Below are 19,499 nucleotides of genomic sequence, written 5' to 3'. Positions count from 1 at the left end.
ACCTCTGTGTTACTTAAAATAATGCTTCTTGCTATAACAGATAAACCCCAGGATCTAATGATGTAAAAGGTTTACTTCTCAATTGTGCAAAATTTGGATGAATATTACTAATCAGCAGTTTGTGTTACTCTAGGCAATGATTCACAGACTCAGTCTTCTGTTTTTTTTGTCCTTGATATCTCCATGGACCTTGGAGTCCTCTGTTGCATCCTACTTATCTAGCTTGGTGATGGTGGGACGAGTAAGGCTGTTATGTGAAAGGCTTTTATGAGTCAGTCCTCTGCCTACATCACTTCTAGCCACATTCAAGTGGTCAGAACCCAGTTATTGACACCTGAGTGTAAGAGAGCCTGAATAAAAATCTAGCCGTGTACACAGGAGGAAAAGGAAGGCAGATTTAATGAATAATTGTTAAAATCCATCACTGCCACAACCTATTAAGTACTACATAATATGCAAGGTGCTAGGGGTATAGGTCCTTGTACTTGATGATCTTATACATACACTACACAGAATAGAAAAATAAATAATACACAAGTCTTTCTTTAACCTTTTTCAATCTTTTAAATACCACTCAGGTATTTAAAAACTTTACCTGAGACTTTTCAGTTTCTGGTCTAGTATATGAGTAGCTCAGAAGTTGCCACTCCATCTTAACAAATCAAAAGCTGAACAATCTGAAATACCACCAATTCTTCTTAGATCCATCAGAGAAGTGAGATCACAGGGCAAACCACTGCTCCCCAAATTGGAGACAGGTGAATACAGAGAATCACACCTTAACACAGCAGAAACCCATGAGCAGAAACCTCCTAGGAAACCAGTGTCAGGGTAGGAAAACCTAAATTGTAATTAATGAATTTCTGAAGGCTCAGTGTTGACAAGCCTGAGCAAGCAAACTTGTTACTTGTCTTCGCTCCCTTGTGCACTAGTCCCAGTAAAGCCTCACCTGAATTTCATATCTGACCTCTTATAATTCCTATTGATTAAGGAGGCCAAGAACCCTGGTCAGTAACATTACAGTACAATCCAACAATTGTGCTCATTAGCATTTACCTAAAGGAGTTGAAAACTTATGTCCACACAAAAACCTGCATAAGGATATCTATAGCAGTTTTATTCATAATTACCCAAACTGGGAAGCAGCCAAGACGTTCTTAAGTAGGTAAATGGATAAACTGTGGTACATCCACACAAGGGAATATGATTCAGTGCTAAAAAGAAAAGAGCTATCAAGCCATGAAAAGAAATGAAGGAAACTTAAATGCATATTACGAAGTGAAAGAAGCTAGTCTCAAAAGGCTACATACTGTGATTCTGCCTATATGACACTGGAAAAGGCAAAACTATGGAGACAGTATAAAGTTCAGTGGTTGCCAGAGGCTGGGGGAAGGGAGAGTTGAATAGGCATGGAAAATATTTAGGGCAGTGATACTATTCTGTATATGATGGATACAAGTCACACTTTTGTCAAAGTACACAGAATGTACACCACCAAGCGTGAATCCTAACGTAAACTATGGACTTTGGGTGATAATGTGTCAATGTAGGTTCATCAAATGTAATAAACGTACCACTGTGGTGTTGGGGAAGTTTGTATGTGTGTGGGGACAGAGTACGGGAACTCTGTACTTTCAGCACGATTTTTCCATGAACCTACAACTGCTCTAAAAAAAATTAAGTTAATTAATTAAGAACAGCAAAAAACTTCACCTGACTCTGGAGAACTATTGCCTGTATACCTAACCTGTCTCAAAGCCTTCTTGAGATTTAAAAGATATTTTTTTTGAAAAAAAAATCTTTCAGTAAAAAGACATATAATAGTAGATTTGGAAAAGGCTGCTTATTTGACATTAAAAAACCATGAGCAATGAATGAAACATTAGTGAAAAGGAACTAAATTTACCTTGACTGCTTACAGAACAGGGCACAGAACAGTTGAAAACCACTACTTTTTGATTCTTAAAACCAAACAAAAAAAAAGTGCCCAAATAATTTTTCCAAGGCATAATTTGGTAATTTTTTTGTTGATGCCAAGAGAAAATTTAGTATTCCATGGTTAGTTATTATTTTGTTTATACATTATAATAAAAAATCTATTTTAAATATCTGGCTAATTTATCTTAACTCCTTGGTCTTACTTATTAAGTTGCCACACAAATAAGACTAAGCCCTTTATCTTTCCCTAGAAAAATTAGATTTGGAGCTCCTGCTCTAGACCACCTACAGCTTTCTTACAATTAGAGGAAGCATTCATATTATAACCTCTTGAGTCATGGCTTCAACCCGTTCACTTTTCAAGTGAAGCACATAACTAAGAAATTACTTGGATAATTTAGTTAGGTGACTTTGCAGATTTTAATAAGACTCAAATTATTTGGGTTATTCATCAAAGCTTTCCCTGAGGACAGTTGCTCTGAGTTAGCAATTAGCCACTTCTCTTTCTTTTCCTTCCTTCCTCTTTCTCGAACACCTCCCCCTCCTCTTCCTTTTTGAAACTTAGTTCATTGTTTTCATTAGCAAAACAGATCTAAACACCTTGGCATCCTCACTTATGCCTCTTTCCTACCGCAGTTTTTAAAATACTTTCAAGAAATCATAATCTTAATTCTAGCAAAGAGTTTTAGGAATTTACTCATGAACTTTAAATGCATCAACCAAGGTGGGTATTTTAATAACTTTATAAGGAAAGTCTATTTTCAAAATGCAGTGGTAGGTGTTTTCTTCAGAAGTTACCCAAAATAGGAAATACAGATTAAAAAAAAAAAAAGGCAGCATGTCCCATGGTATCCCTTTATGCCAAGTGTATGTTTCCGAGTTTCTTGACTTTGGTTAGCTTGCAAGATAAAAGAAGGAAAGGTAATTTTAAAAAACATATTCATTTCAGCTTAATAAAATCAACACTGACTCCTAAAAAACTCTGAATTCATTCTCTATCATAACCTGTCCTCCTCCCGCCCCCCATTTTGTCTTTAAGGGTCTTTTATCTTCTTCTGTTATTCCCACTGTTTTTCTTAAGTCTCATATATCAGACCAATGGATAGCCACAATCTTCTCTTTAACTATTCCTTCCTCGCTCCACAAAAGCCTATTTAGCCATATTTAACCACTCCTTCATCAAAGTAAAAGAAGGCAAGAACCTGTCTACACGTTTGGTCAAAACGCATTCCCCTACATCACATATCCTAATCCCTGCAATTTCTCCTTTCTAGCAAATGAACCTCTTGATTTAAATTTAAATCCCTTCTCCTACCTGCAGCCTTATTGCTATTGCTCTGCCAGTGAACCCAAGTTCTTCCCAGGCCATTTCCTAAGAAAAATAATAACCACCTGTTTTTCAGGGTTTTAATCGCTAGCACCCGCTTTCTTTCCCTAATCCGCCCTGCGTGCTTCCCTACCCGGATTCCACCTCCACCATCCACAGCCGCTCTACCCGGAGCGCCACTTCCGGATCTCCGGTGTTTCCACTTTACGGGTCCGCCCACCTCCCCCGCGCACTTCCTAGAGCTTTGTCCTAACCACTGGCGGGGTGGGAGCGGAGACGCGGGCTCGCCGAGCGCAAGAGGTGTCCTAGAAGACGCATTGCGAGACTGCTCCAGGCTGAGAACTCCGGTCCTGCTGCGGAGTCGAGTGGTGGCGGAGGACGGACGGTTTGTTTCGAGCACCGAGCGGGGCACACCCGGAAGTGGCGCCGTACGGGAGCTGCGCCGCCGCCGGGGGCGGGTGCCAGGTACCGAGAGGAGGAGGAGGAGACGCCACGGTACTCTCTGGCGTGAGTGTCAGACGACGGTGCAATAAGGCGGGGGGCGGAAGCCGGTGTGCCTTTGGCTCTGGTTCTACGGTGGTAGATCCCGCCAGGTTCCGGGAGGCGAGGGCCTCGTGGGGCGGCTGGGCTGGCGTAGCGTTGCGGCGGCCAAAGGCAAGCGCGCTTCGCTTCTTTTTCCCACTCCGGGGGTCCCGCTTTCTGCAGGTCACCACCTTTTTCTCCCACTCCTCGCCAGGGGAGTTGTACTAGTGAGGAAGTCGGGGCTGGAGCAGAGAGTCCACTTGAATTTTCTCGGTTTCTGTAAGGAGGCGAGCGGCCGCTTTGGTGGGGATTTGCTTTTCGGCCTCTTCAGCCCTTTCTGAGAAGTGCTTTTTCCTTCTGCACTACCGATTCAGTTACCTCTAATGTTTCTGTCTTTACTCTTTTCAGCATCTGACTTTGACTCCCCTGTACCTTAAAGGATGCTGGAGTCATACGTGACTCCAATTTTAATGAGCTATGTGAATCGCTACATCAAGAACTTAAAGCCATCAGACCTACAGCTTTCACTATGGGGTGGAGACGTGGTTCTCAGCAAGCTCGAGTTAAAGTTGGATGTGCTGGAGCAGGTAAGTGGTGTAGCTGTCATTGATTGGAAACATTTTCAGCTGTTTAGAACTAATCTTGTTTCCTAAAGTTTGACTTTATGCTTTGAAGACTTAGTTTTTCTGCTAATGTATTTTGGGCTACCCTGAAACTAGAGACCTTCCTTTACAGAATATTTCTAAAATGGTTTGTTACTAGTGATAGATTGTTAGAATCCCAAAAGTTGTCTCAACAGATGGGGAAACAATTTCCTTGTTCTTGTTGTCAGAATTGTTCACTCTGTTTACTCAGTTCCCTAGCATTACCGAATGTGCTGATTTACATTGCTAGAATTAGGAATATGATGCCAGATATTATATTACTTTTTTCCTTTTTGGGGAATGGAAGGGTTGGAAAGACAGTAAGGTCAGTTCTTGAGGAAAGTTCTGTTTCTTGGTAGGAAAGATGACACTACCCATGGCATCCTCAGAATACTGAGTAGACAGACGCTGATTGAGAATGACAGCATAATTGAAAACTTCTTTCTTACTCTTCAAGTTTCTTTTTTTTTTAATGTGAGAATGATCTGATGCAAATGAACTGTAAATTGAAAGCTCATATACTTATTAACTCGTTTAGTACATTTATTATTAACATATGCCAGGCATCTGTTAGGCTTGAGGATATAAAAATTATCTTTAGAAACTCAGAAGAGTCAGAGACCAATTGGTTTTTAGGAGATAAGTGAAGACAATCTTATGATGATGTTATCAATAACTTTTAGTTATATTCTGCTACTTTATTATTGAATAATCTAGAGTTAACACTGAGAAATGATGTTCTTGGTTCCTTTCCCTTCCTGTCTCCAAGGCTGATTATCTTAACAACGTTGTATGAACTGTAGTTTATTCTTTGTATTGCCTTGTAGTATTCCATTGTATAAAGATCCACATTTACGTATTTATTTTCCTATTGATGTACATTTGGATTGTTTCTACTTTTGGCTATTATGAAGAAAGCTCTTATGAACATTCTTGTATTTGGACATAGGTATTGATATCCCTTAGTTGCATACCTAGGTAGGCATATATTTAACTGCCAAATAGTTTTCTGGTGTGGTAGTACCAATTAACATTCTCATCAACAGTGTATGAGAGTTCCAGTTACTTCAGGTTTTTGCTGTTACCTGATAAGTTTGTTATTTTTAGCCTTTTTGGCAGTTGTGTAGTGGTACCTCATTGTAATTTAAAATTGTATTTCCCTAATGACTAATGATGTTGAGCACTTTTTCATGTTCTTCTTATTAGCTATTTGGATATCCTCTTTTGTAAAGTCTCTAATTCTTTTCCCTTTTTAAAAAAAATTGAAATTGGTTTTTCTTTTGGCCTTTTTTCTTACTGATTTGTAGGAGTTCTTAATATATTTTGGAAATGAGTCCTCTGCTAGATTTTATAGTATTTATAAAATTTATAGTATTATTTGTAGTATTTATAAAAGTATTTTATAGTATTTTCCCCAATCTATGGCTTGTGTTTTTACTCTCTTAGAAGTGTCTTTTGATGAGCAGAAGTTTATAATTTTATTGAGGTCCAGTTTATCAATCTTTTCCTTTATGGTTTACTTCTCATGTCTTGTTTAAGAAATCTTTGCTTATTCCAAGAACATTATTTTCCTATATTTTCTTTTAGCAGCTTTATTGTATTTATGAGTCATGTGAAATTAATTTTTCTGCATATGTAAAGTAAAGGTCAAGATTCTTTTTTTTTTCCCCCGTTAATCCACTCAACTGATCCACACGATTTTTGAAATTCTTTCGCTACTGAATTTTCAATAAGTCTTTGCTATAAGTCAGGTTGTCATATGTGTGTGAATTTGTTTTGAACTCCTTATCTGTTCAGTGGACTGTCCATTCTTGTGTCACTATCATACTATCTTTTACAGTAAGTCTTGATATCTCATAGTGTAATTTGTACAGTTTTGTTCTTTTTTACTTCAAGATTGTCGTAGCTATTGTAAATCCTTTGCATTTTCATATATATTTTAATTTCATAAATTTTTGAATTTCCCCCCCAAAAAAGGGAAACCCATTTTGAATTTCCCCCCCAAAAAAGGGAAACCCATTTTGAATTTCCCCCCAAAAAAGGGAAACCCATTGATGTTTTTATTGAGATTACATTGAATCAATAGATTAATTTGGGAGGAATTAACCTTAGCATAAATTGTGCTGACTGACATACTATTGTGTTTTTCAGTTTGTGTTCAGGACATTGCTTTCTGTGTTTTTAGGTCTTTACTTTTTCTTAGCAGTGAAGTTTTCAGAGAGATTTTACATGTTTCATCAGATTTTCTCTCTGTTTTTTGATGTTATGAGCAAGATTATTTATTTTTTGAAAATTCCATTTTCTAATTACTTGTTACCAGTACATAGAAATACAGCTGATTTTTAATATATTGACTTTTCCAGTGGCCTTTCAGATTTGTCCAATACTTTTTGGTGGATTCTTTTGGATTGTCTGTACACAATCATGTCATCTGCAAATAATGACAGTTTTACATTTTTCTTTCCAGTGATTAAACCTTTTATTTTTCTTTCATTATTGTACTGTGGAGTAGAGATCTTGAAAATACATTCTTTGTTCCCAACTTCAGTGGGACATTTAGTATTTTACCAGTAAGTACATTGTTAGGTGTAAATACTCTTTATTGGGTTGAGGGAATGTGCTTCTTTTTTTTTTTTTTCAAATTTTTATTTATTTATTTATTTATTTTTTTGTGGGTGGGGGAAGGTAATTAGGTTTATTTATTTTTTAGAGAAGGTACTGAGGAATGAACCCAGGATCTTGTGCATGCTAAGCATGCCTCTGCCACTTGAGTTATGCCTTCCCCTCTGAGGGAATGTGCTTCTATTCCTGGTTTTCCAACAAGTTTTTAAAACCATGAGTAGGTGTTGAATTTTATCAAGTATTATATTTAATGAATTGATACTGTATTTTTTTAATGTGAATTTCATTCAGTTTTCAGATGGAGTTTGCATTCCTGGAATAACCCCTATGTATTATGTATTATCCTTTTTATATATGGTTGGATTCCATTTGTTAAGTTTTTGGTTAGTTTTCTTTCATCTATGTTTACGTGTGTTACTGGTTTGTAATTTTCTTTTCTTGTAATGTCCTTATCAGATTTTGATTATGATAGATTTGTTGGCCTTGGCCTCACTAAATTATTTGAACTATTTTTCTCTTTTCATAATTCCTGGAAGAGTTTGAGTAAGATTGGTATTATTAGGGAGTTTTTTGTGTGTAGTGAAATATATGTATCATAAAATTTACCATTTTAATCATTTTTCATGGTATTTATTTTTTACATTTACCCTCTATTTGGAAGTTAATAAAAGCTTTCCCTTTTATTTCTTTTTTAAAAAACTTTTTTATTGATTAATAATCATTTTACAATGTTGTGTCAAATTCCAGTGTAGAGCACAATTTTTCAATTATACATGAACATATATATATATATTGTCACATTCCTTTCTCTGTGAGCTCCCATAACATCTTGTATATATTTCCCTGTGCTCTACAGTATAATCTTGTTTATCTATTCTACAATTTTGAAATCCCAGTCTATGTCTTCCCACCCCCCACCCCCTTGGCAACCACAAGTCTGTATTCTATGTCTATGAGTCTATTTCTGTTCTGTATTTATGCTTTGTGGTTTTTTTTTTTTAGATTCCACATATGAGTGATCTCATATGGTACTTTTCTTTCTGGCTTACTTCACTTAGAATGACATTCTCCAGGAGCATCCATGTTGCTGCAAATGGCGTTATGTTGTTGTTTTTTATGGCTGAATAGTATTCCATTGTATAAATATACCACATCTTCTTTATCCAGTCACCTGTTGATGGACATTTAGGCTGTTTCCATGTCTTGACTATTGTAAATAATGCTGCTATGAACATTGGGATGCAGGTGTCATCCTGAAGTAGGGTTCCTTCTGGATATATGCCCAGGAGCGGGATTCCTGGGTCGTATGGTAAATTCATTCCTGGTCTTTTGAGGAATCTCCATACTGTTTTCCACAGTGGCTGTACCAAACTGCATTCCCACCAGCAGTGTAGGAGGGTTCCCTTTTCTCCACAGCCTCTCCAGCATTTGTCATTTGTGGATTTTTGAATGACGGCCATTCTGGCTGGTGTGAGGTGATGCCTCATTGTAGTTTTGATTTGCATTTCTCTGATAGTGATATTGAGCATTTTTTCATGTGTCTATTGATCATTTGTATGTCTTCCTTGGAGAATTGCTTGTTTAGGTCTTCTGCCCATTTTTGGATTGGGTTGTTTATTTTCTTCTTATTGAGTTGTATGAGCTGCTTATATATTCTGGAGATCAAGCCTTTGTTGGTTTCATTTGCAAAAATTTTCTCCCATTCCATAGGTTGTCTTTTTGTTTTACTTATGGTTTCCTTTGCTGTGCAGAAGCTTGTAAATTTCATTAGGTCCCATTTGTTTATTCTTGCTTTTATTTCTTCTAGGAGAAAATTTTTTAAATGTATGTCAGATAATGTTTTGCCTATATTTTCCTCTAGGAGGTTTATTGTATCTTGTCTTATGTTTAAGTCTTTGATCCATTTTGAGTTGATTTTTGTGTATGGTGTAAGGGAGTGTTCTAGCTTCATTGTTTTACATGCTGCTGTCCAGTTTTGCCAATAGCATTTGCTGAAGAGACTGTCTTTGTTCCATTGTATATTCTTGCCTCCTTTGTCGAATATGAGTTGACCAGAAGTTTGTGGGTTCATTTCTGGGCTCTCTATTCTGTTCCATTTGTCTATATGTCTGTTTTTGTACCAATACCATGCTGTTTTGATGACTGTAGCTCTATAGTGTTGTCTGAAGTCTGGGAGAGTTATTCCTCCAGCCTCTTTCTTTCTCTTCAGTAATGCTTTGGTAATTCTAGGTCTTTGATGGTTCCATATGAATTTTATTATGATTTTTTCTAGTTCTGTGAAATATGTCCTGGGTAATTGGATAGGGATTGCATTAAATCTGTAGATTGCCTTGGGCATTGTGACCATTTTAACAATATTGATTCTTCCAATCCAAGAGCGTGGGATATCTTTCCATTTTTTTAAGTCTTCTTTAATTTCCTTCATCATTGGTTTATAGTTTTCTGTGTATAAGTCTTTCACGTCATTGGTTAGATTTATTCCTAGATATTTTATTACTTTGGGTGCTATTTTAAAGGGGATTGTTTCTTTACTTTCTTTTTCTGTTGATTCATCGTTAGTGTAAAATGCAACTGATTTTTGAACTTTAATCTTGTATCCTGCTACCTTGCTGAATTCTTCAGTCAGCTTTAGCAGTTTTTGTGTGGGTTTTCTATATATAGTAACATGTCATTGGCACATAGTGACACTTTTACCTCTTCTTTTCCAATTTGGATCCTTTTATTTCTCTCTCTGGCCTGATTGCTGTGGCTAGGACTTCCAGGACTATGTTGAATAGGAGTGGTGATAGTGGGCATCCTTGTCTTGTCCCAGATTTTAGTGGGAAGCTTTTGAGTTTTTCACCATTGAGTACTATGCTGGCTGTAGGTTTGTCATATATAGTTTTTATTATGCTGAGATATGTTCCCTCTATACCCACTTTGATGAGAGTTTTTATCATAAATGGGTGTTGAATTTTACAAAATGCTTTTTCTGCATCTATTGAGATGCATGTGGTTTTTGTCCTTTCTCTTGTTGATGTGATGTATTACACTGATTGATTTGCGTTTGTTGAACCAGCCTTGTGTCCCTGGGATTAACCCCACTTGATCATGATGTATAATCTTTTTTATGTGTTGTTGGATTCTGTTTGCTAAAATTTTGGTGAGAATTTTGGCGTCTATGTTCATCAATGATACTGGCCTATAATTCTCTTTTTTGTTAGTGTCTTTGCCTGGTTTTGGTATCAGGGTGATGGTGGCTTCATAGAATGAGTTTGGAGGTATTCCCTCCTTTCCAATTGTCTGTAAGAGTTTGAGAAGGACTAGTTAATCATTTTTGATTATACAGATCTGCATCATTGATTATATTTATATTGTCGTGCAGCCGTCACCAGAACTTTTCAGTTTCTCAAACTGAACCTCTATACTCACTAAGCACTAAGTCCCTAGCCCCTGGCAAGCACAATTCTACCTTATGTCTTTATGAATTTGACTATTTTAATACCTCGTAAGGGTAAACATACAATATTTATCTTTTTGTGGCCAGCTTATTTCACTTAGCACAATGTGTTCAAGATTCATCCATATTATAGCATGTGTCAGAGTTTCTTTTTTTAAAGCTAAATAATATTCCATTGTGTGTACATACAACATTTTGTTCATTTGTCAGTGCACATTTGGGTTGCTTCCACCTTTTGGCTATTGTGAGTAATGCTGCTGTGGGTATACAAATACCTGTGTGAGTCTCTGCTTTCAGTTTTTTTTGAGTACACATCCACAAGTGGAATTTGATAGATTGCATGGTAATTCCTTTTAATTTTTTGAGGAATTGACATACTGTTTTCCACAGCAGCTAAACCATTTTATATTCTTACCAGCAATGCACAGGGGTTCTAGTTGTTCCATGTCCTCACCAACACTTTTTTTTTTTTTTTTTGATTATTGCCATCCTAATGGATGTGAAATGTTATCTCATTATGGTTTTAATTTACATTTCCTTAATGATGGAGATGTTGAGCATCTTCCCATGTGCCATTGGTTGTTTGCATATCTTCTTTGGAGAAATGTATTCAAGTCCTTTGTCCATTAAAAATTTTTTTTTGTTAATTGTAGGAATTATTTATATAGTCTAGATATCAATCCCTTATCATATATGATTTGTGAGCATCTTCTCCCAATTTGGGTTGCCTTTTGACTTTGTTGATGGTATCCTTTGAAGAACTAAAATTTTAAACTTTGATAAAGTCTAACTTAAAATTTTTTCTTTTGATGCTTAGGCTTTTCATGTTATATCCAAGAAGTCAGTGGCAAATCCAGTGTCAGGAAGCTTTTCCCTTATATTTTCTTCTAAGTGTTCTATAGTTTTAGCTCTCACATTTAAGTATTTGCTACGTTTTGCATTTTTGTGTATGGTGCAAGGATCCAACTCCATTTGTTTTTACATGTGGTTAGTCAATTTTCTCAGCACCATTTGTTGAAGACTGTCCTTTACCTGTTGAATGGTCTTGGCACCTGTCGTGAAAAATCAATTGGCCATAGATAGGAGGGTTTATTTCTGGGCTCTGAATACAGTTCCATTGGTCTGTATATCTGTCTTTATGTCAATAGACCATTGTTTTGATTACCATAACTTTGTAGTAAATTTTGAAATCAGGAAATGTGAAATCTCCAACTTTCTTCTTTTACTAATTTTTTAAATGTTAGGAAGAATTTAATCTTGAAGTCATGTGGGTCAGGAATTTTCTTAGTTGGAAAGTTTTTAATTCCTGATTTACTTTAACAAATATGGGACTATTTAGATTTCTGTTTATCCTTTTGTTAGTTTTGGTTAGTTAGGTTTTTCGAGGAACTTCTCCATTTCCTCAAAACCAGGCATCAGCAGACAATGGCGTGGGAATACTTTTGTAAATAAAATTTTATTGGAGCACAGCTATTCTCATTTGTCTACATATTGTCTGTGGCTGCCTTGGCAAACTAAAATGACAGAGTTAAGTAGCTGGAACAGAGTCTGTATGATTTGCAAAAGTCTTAAATATTTACTATCTGTTCCTTACTGAAAAAATTTGCCTGTCTCTGCTCAAAGTTGTCATATTTAAAAGTACAAGGTTGAGTTTTTTTTTTTTTTTTCATTTTAACGTCACCTCAAAAAAAAATCTAGGAGCTGTTAATATCCTCTTTTCATTGCTGATATTAGTAATTTGTATTTTCTTCACCAGTATTGCTAAGGCTTTATTAATATTTACAAAGAACCAACTTCATTGTTTTTTTTTCTATTGTATTTCTGCTTTGTTATGTATTTTTGCTCTTATTTTTAATAATTTCTGTCTTCCTTCTTTGGATATGATTTGCTAGTGTTTTCTCTAGCTTCTTGAGGTGGAAGCTTAGGTTATTTATTTTCTTCAACCTTTTTCTGCTCAAATACATGCATTGAATGCTATAAATTTCTCTTTAACCCTCTATTTAGATTTGTCACACAGAATTTTATATGTTTTCTTTTAATTATTATTCAGTTAAAATTTTAAAAATTCCATTTGATTTCTTCTTTAACCCATGGGTTATTTAGAAATATGTTGCTTAATTTTCAAACATTTAGGGAATAGTTAATTATCTTTCTGTTACTGATTTCTAATTTAATTCCATTTTGGTCAGCACATTCTCTGTATGATTTTGATCCATTATAATTTATGACCCAGTGTATGGTCTATTTTTATAAATGTTCCATGTGTCTTCTATATCTTTGATTTTTATGTCTATTGTTTTCTTCATTACTGTAAGTGAGGTCTTTTTTTTTCTTTTTCAACTGTGAACTTGTTTTTATTTTTATTGGGAAATAGAGGATGGATTGGGAAATACTTATGCAAGTTATACCCCCCTAGGAAACGTCCATCCTAATCTTGCTGGGATAGCTTTTGGAGCTTTTTCTGTTTCTCGGGGACACTCTTATTTCCTGATTCTTCAAGGTCAATAACTGGTTCCTCTTTGGGGAAAGATTTCTTCCTCTTAGGAAGACTAAAGCTCCCAGCTGTCTCTTCAAGATCACTACTAACCAGCTTCTCTTTGGAAAAAGATTCTTTTTCTTGGGTTTGGAGAAAGAGACAGTTGGGTCTTACATTCCATTTTCTGGAGGAGCCTCCTGGGGCTTTTGCTTTTTCTTCTTTTTGGGTCTTTCACTTGTCTCCTCACACTCCTCCAGAGTACTGCTGCTATTATGTGACGATGCCAGGGTGATTGCAGCTAGCCTTTTCTTTTCCTTCTTCAAGCTTTTCTTCTGTTTCTCCAACTTCCTAGTAATGTCAGCAGCTGCTTCCTCTCCCTGGCCAAAGAAAAGTGCTGAAAAGGCTTTGAAGATCCCTGGCTTTCTGGGCCCTCTCTTGGCTTTTTTGGAAAGTCTTTATGATTAGTATTGAATTACCTACTTCTCTTTTCAGTTTTTGCTTTATGTATTTTGGGGCTCTCTTGCTATGGTCGTGTATGTTTTGTGTTTTTTTCTTCAGTTGACCCTCTATCATAAAGTGTCCCATGTTATGTTTAGTAACTTTTTTTTTCTTCTTAAAAGTCTGTTTTGTCCGATAATAGTATAATTACTCTAGCTCTATGGTTTACTGATTGCATGAAACATCTTTTTTTTTTCTTTTTCCCCTCTGTATACTGCTTTTTAAACTGTGTTAGCACTTTTCCTTTGTGTTTCTTCAAGCCTGGTTAGCATACTGTTTGAAAGTTTTATAGCCATGTTATTTGGCTTCCACAGCTCTTTAAAATTTCATCTGGTTAATTGTAAATTCAACTTACGACTGGGATAAATTATTTTTAATTGCTACTTATTTCCATTGGAGAAGAGTCATGAAAAACAGGGGAAAACACTGTTGGAAATTAAGATCATAGAACTTAAAATTCTCTATGTAAAATAGAATCCCATACCATTTCCCTAAATAGCAAGAAAATATGCTGATTTGAGGTATTCAAGACAAGCAACTGGATCACATGATTTCCTGGGATCTTGTTTATTCATTTTTTTATTGAGGTATAATTGACATACAGTGTTATATTAGTTTTGAGTGTACAGTGTAATGATTTGATATTTGTATATATTGCAAAATGATCACCAAAGTAAGTCCAGTTAAAAGTTCTGTCACCATACAGTTAAAAAATCTTTTTTTTTATTATGATGAGAACTTCTTAAGATTTACTCTCTCACCACCTTTCAAATATGCAATACAGTATTATTAACTATATTCACCATGCTGTTCATTATATTCCAGGTATTTTATAACTGGAAGTTTGCATCTTTGACTCCCTTTACCCATTTCACCCACTTCCTATCCTCTTTGCCTCTGGCAACTACTAATCTGTTATCTGTATCTATACAGAAATAAGGTACAGTAAAATTATGAAAAAATAGTTTTTTATCTTATTTTCAACCTATTTGTGGCTTTTGAATCTAAAGGATGTCTTTTGTGGAGAGCATGTAGTCAGATATTACTAGTTTTTAAAATCCAGTTTGACGATCTTTGCCTTTTGATTGGAACATTTAATCTTTTCTCATTTGATGTTTTTGTTCATATGGTTAGATTTCTGCCTACCATTTTGCTATTTTCTGTGTCTCATGTCTTTTTTGTTTTTTTCATAATCCTTTGCTGCCTTCTTTTATATTAAATATTTTTAATGTTTCATTTTAATTCCTTTAATTTTTAAATTATTTTTGAGTTATTTTCTTAGTGATTGCTTAGAGGATTATAATATGCATCTAATTTATCAGTCTATTTGAGATTAATGCTAACTTTATTCCATTTAAATATGGAAACTCTTCACCATAGCTCCATTTCTTCTGCCTCTTTTGTGTTACTGTCAGGTATATTGCATTTCTCTGTTACAAATCCAATATTACAATTGTATAATTGTTTTATATAATTGCCTTTTGAATCAGAAAATGGAAGAAAAAGACATTTATACTGTCCTTTAATTATTATATACATAAATACTTTTAATAATGCTCTTTATGTGGTTTTGAATTACAACCTGGTATTACTTCCTTTCAGTCTGAAGAACTTCTGTTAGCAATGAATTATCTGAGACTTAGTTTATTTGGGTATGCCTTTATCTTGCCTTCTTTTTTGAAGGATACTTTTGCTGGATATAGAATTTTTGGTTGATAATTATTTTCTTTTGTTATTTAAACACGTAATCTCACTGCCTTCTTGCCTTATTGTTTGTAATGAGAAGTTAGCTTTTAATCTGCTAAGAGTTTCCTTTTGTGTGACAAGTTGATTTTCTGTTTCTGCTTTCAAGATTTTCTTTTCATCTCTGGCTTTCAAAATTTTTGCTCTGTTGTGTCTGGATGTAGGTTTGCTGATTTTTTTCTTCTGCCAGCTCAGATCTGATATTGAGCTCTTTTAGTGAAGTTTTATTTATTGTACTTTTAACTCCGAAGTTTGCATTTAGTATCTTTTTTGTAATTTCTGTCTCATTCTTGGTAGTTTCTATTTGATGAATCATTGTTGTCATATGTTCCTTTAATTATTTAAATATGGCTCTCTTTATTTCTTTGAACATATTTTTGATAGATGCTTTGAGCATACTCAGAAATAATTTCTATTTGATTACTTTGTATGCTTTTCATGTTTCATATTTTTGGTTGAAAACTAGACATTTTGGGTAGTATGTTATAGCAACTCTGACTCTGATTTCTTCTCTCCAAGGAATTTTTTTGTTGTTGTTGTTGCTGTTGGTTCATTATCTGTTTAGTCACTTGCCTGGAGTAAATTTTTATTGTCAGTTTCCCTTGCAGTGTATGGCCTCTGATGTCTCTGCTCAGTTTTCTTTTTTCTCCCCAAATGCTTTGCTTTTATGCTTGGATATCTAGGGATTGCTCTTGGGTCACTATAACTGAGTCATCAGCCAGTGATTGGCTAGAAGTTGTTTAAACTTTTGAACCAATAAAGTTTCTACTCTTTGGTGTGGACAGATGCATGTACTGGATAATGCTTTCAAACGTCAAGGAGTCTACAAATCTGACCCATTTTTTAACTTACTGTGTTTACACAAGTTCTTGGTTGACCATGAGTAGATTGTTAGGGGTCTCTGCAGTGTCTTCTAAGTAAGCACAAGCTGGCACGTCCATATAGCTTCACATACTACCAGCGACAGGTCATAACAAGGCCGTCTTTGGCTATCTTGTTAATTTTCTGGCTGCTCTGCTGTTTTGTTGCTTGTACCATCTGGTGTTGTGAACTCAGGCTAGCCTTCCCTTACTGCTTCTGAGATTGCTATTGTTTTTGATAGCTTTGTCTAGGTTTGTCATTGCTTTTTGGTGGGAGGATTTTCCAGCCTTCTAACTCAGAATTTTTTAAGTCTTGTCTTATATTTTTATTTTGTGGTAAAAAGCACATGATGTAAATTTACCATCTTAACCATTTTAAAATATACAGTAGTGATAACTATATGCTGTATACTGTTGCTCAGCAGATCGCTAGAACTTCTCATCTTCCAAAACTTAAACTTTGTATCCACTGAACAACTGCTTCCCTTTTCTTACCCCAGCCTCTGGCAATCACTGTTCTGTGTCTAAGAATTTGACTGCTTTAGATACCATATATAAGTGGAATTGTACAGTATTTGTCTTTTTGTGACTGGCTTATTTCACTTAACACAATGTCCTAGAGGTTCATGGTATATTATAGCATATGACAGAATTTCCTTTTTAAAGACTGAGTAATAATGTTTCATTGTATATATGTACTATATTTTTTAATCCACTTATATATATATATTATATATATATATTTAGCCATATTGCTACTGTGTTGCTAAACCAAGGTGAACAGTTCTTGGATGAATGAATAGCTTATATTTTCTTAACTTTCACAAGTAGAGTTACAGTAACTGTAAAAATGTGATTGAAATATAATCTGATTACAATTTACTTTTGTTGATTTGTAACCAATTTTTTCTGAAGGTGAAATAACTTAGTATAAAGTGATTGTGGTGACATTTATGTTACCATTTTGAAACTTATTTTTAATAATAATGGAAACCAGTCAGCAAATATTTAAAATTTATGACCAAATAGTATCCTGGTACAATCCTTAATTAAGTAAAGCTTGATAAAATTATTTTTCATACTTAGTTTTTATTTTGTCAGGTCATTCTCCTGTCTTTAATGTAGTTCCCCTTTCAACTTGCCTTAAAATCCTATTCTGTTAGTTTTTTTTTTTTAACATTTTTTATTGATTTATAATCATTTTACAATGTTGTGTCAAATTCCAGTGTTCACAATTTTTCAGTTATTCATGGACATATACACACTCATTGTCACATTTTTTTCTCTGTGAGTTATCATAACATTTTATGTATATTTCCCTGTGCTATACAGTGTAGTCTATTCTACAATTTTGAAATCCCAGTCTATCCCTTCCACCCTCCACCCCCTCTGGTAACCACAAGTCTGTATTCTCTGTCTGTGAGTCTATTTCTGTCCTTTATTTATGCTTTGTTTTTGTTTGTTTGTTTGTTTTTGTTTTTGTTTTTTAGATTCCACATATGAGTGATCTCATATGGTACTTTTCTTTCTCTTTCTGGCTTACTTCACTTAGAATGACATTCTCCAGGAGCATCCATGATGCTGCAAATGGCATTATGTTGTCGGTTTTTATGGCTGAGTAGTATTCCATTGTATAAATATACCACCTCTTCTTTATCCAGTCACCTGTTGATGGACATTTAGGCTGTTTCCATGTTTTGGCTATTGTAAATAGTGCTGCTATGAACATTGGGGTGCAGGTGTCATCCTGAAGTAGATTTCCTTCTAAATACAAGCCCAGGAGTGGGATTCCTGGGTCATATGGTAAGTCTATTCCTAGTCTTTTGAGGAATCTCCACACTGTTTTCCATAGTGGCTGCACCAAACTGCATTCCCACCAGCAGTGTAGGAGGGTTCCCCTTTCTCCACAGCCTCTCCAGCATTTGTCATTTGTGGATTTTTGAATGATGGCCATTCTGACTGGTGTGAGGTGATACCTCATTGTAGTTTTGATTTGCATTTCTCTGATAATTAGTGATATTGAGCATTTTTTCATGTGCTTTTTGATCATTTGTATGTCTTCCTTGGAGAATTGCTTGTTTAGGTCTTCTGCCCATTTTTGGATTGGGTTGTTTATTTTTTTCTTATTGAGTCGTATGAGCTGCTTATATATTCTGGAGATCAAGCCTTTGTCGGTTTCACTTGCAAAAATTTTCTCCCATTCCGTAGGTTTTCTTCTTGTTTTACTTACGGTTTCCTTTGCTGTGCAGAAGCTTGTAAGTTTCATTAGGTCCCATTTGTTTATTCTTGCTTTTATTTCTTCTAGGAGAAAATTTTTTAAATGTATGTCATATAATGTTTTGCCTATGTTTTCCTCTAGGAAGTTTATTGTATCTTGTCTTATGTTTAAGTCTTTGATCCATTTTGAGTTGATTTTTGTGTATGGTGTAAGGGAGTGTTCTAGCTTCATTGTTTTACATGCTGCTGTCCAGTTTTCCCAACACCATTTGCTGAAGAGACTGTCTTTATTCCAATGTATATTCTTGCCTCCTTTGTCAAAGATGAGTTGACCAGAAGTTTGTGGGTTCATTTCTGGGCTCTCTATTCTGTTCCATTTGTCTATATGTCTGTTTTTGTACCAATACCATGCTGTTTTGATGACTGTAGCTCTATAGTGTTGTCTGAAGTCTGGGAGAGTTATTCCTCCAGCCTCTTTCTTTCTCTTCAGTAATGCTTTGGCAATTCTAGGTCTTTGATGGTTCCATATGAATTTTATTATGATTTTTTCTAGTTCTGTGAAATATGTCCTGGGTAATTGGATAGGGATTGCATTAAATCTGTAGATTGCCTTGGGCATTGTGACCATTTTAACAATATTGATTCTTCCAATCCAAGAGCATGGAATATCTTTCCATTTTTTAAAGTCTTCTTTAATTTCCTTCATCAATGGTTTATAGTTTTCTGTGTATAAGTCTTTCACGTCATTGGTTAGATTTATTCCCAGATATTTTATTACTTTGGGTGCTATTTTAAAGGGGATTGATTCTTTACTTTCTTCTTCTGTTGATTTATCGTTAGTGTAAAGAAATGCAACTGATTTTTGAACGTTAATTTTGTAACCTGCTACCTTGCTGAATTCTTCAATGAGCTCTAGTAGCTTTTGTGTGGACCTTTTAGGGTTTTCTATATATAGTAACATGTCATCAGCATATAATGACACTTTTACCTCTTCTTTTCCAATTTGGATCCCTTTTATTTCTTTCTCTTGCCTGACTGCTGTGGCTAGGACTTCCAGGACTATGTTGAATAGGAGTGGTGATAGTGGGCATCCTTGTCTTGTCCCAGATTTTAGTGGGACGCTTTTGAGTTTTTCCCCGTTGAGTACTATGCTGGCTGTAGGTTTGTCATATATAGCTTTTATTATGTTGAGATATGTTCCCTCTATACCCAC

General features: G+C 35.3%; 2 protein-coding genes across 12 annotated transcripts in view; one reads left to right on the top strand and one right to left on the bottom strand.

The window, feature by feature from the left end:
- Positions 1–2,168: 2,168 nt before the first annotated feature.
- Positions 2,169–4,198, bottom strand: LOC116659843. The gene is made up of 5 exons (XM_032467886.1): positions 4,166–4,198; positions 3,823–4,011; positions 3,399–3,767; positions 3,254–3,310; positions 2,169–2,836 (listed from the first exon to the last, which is right to left on the bottom strand). Exons 1-5 carry the CDS (start codon positions 4,196–4,198, stop codon positions 2,795–2,797), a joined length of 690 nt encoding a protein of 229 aa, XP_032323777.1. The 3' UTR covers positions 2,169–2,794.
- The window catches only part of VPS13B (vacuolar protein sorting 13 homolog B), a 627,764-nt gene continuing 611,806 nt past the window's right edge, over positions 3,542–19,499 (top strand). For 9 of the 11 annotated variants that reach the window (XR_004315275.1, XM_032468222.1, XM_032468224.1 and 6 more), the window contains exon 1: positions 4,228–4,374. Coding sequence is in view for 10 of the 11 variants with exons in the window: in XM_032468222.1 (XP_032324113.1) it covers positions 4,228–4,374 (147 nt within the window). In the remaining variant the exon portion in view is untranslated. Of the gene's footprint in view, positions 3,773–3,792; positions 3,920–4,195; positions 4,375–19,499 lie in introns of those variants that run through there. The other 2 variants (XM_032468218.1, XM_032468219.1) reach the window with 2 other exon arrangements.

This window comes from Camelus ferus, chromosome 25 (assembly GCF_009834535.1).
Source record: "Camelus ferus isolate YT-003-E chromosome 25, BCGSAC_Cfer_1.0, whole genome shotgun sequence".
NCBI lineage: Eukaryota > Metazoa > Chordata > Mammalia > Artiodactyla > Camelidae > Camelus > Camelus ferus.
This window is presented reverse-complemented; position numbering and strand designations above follow the sequence as displayed.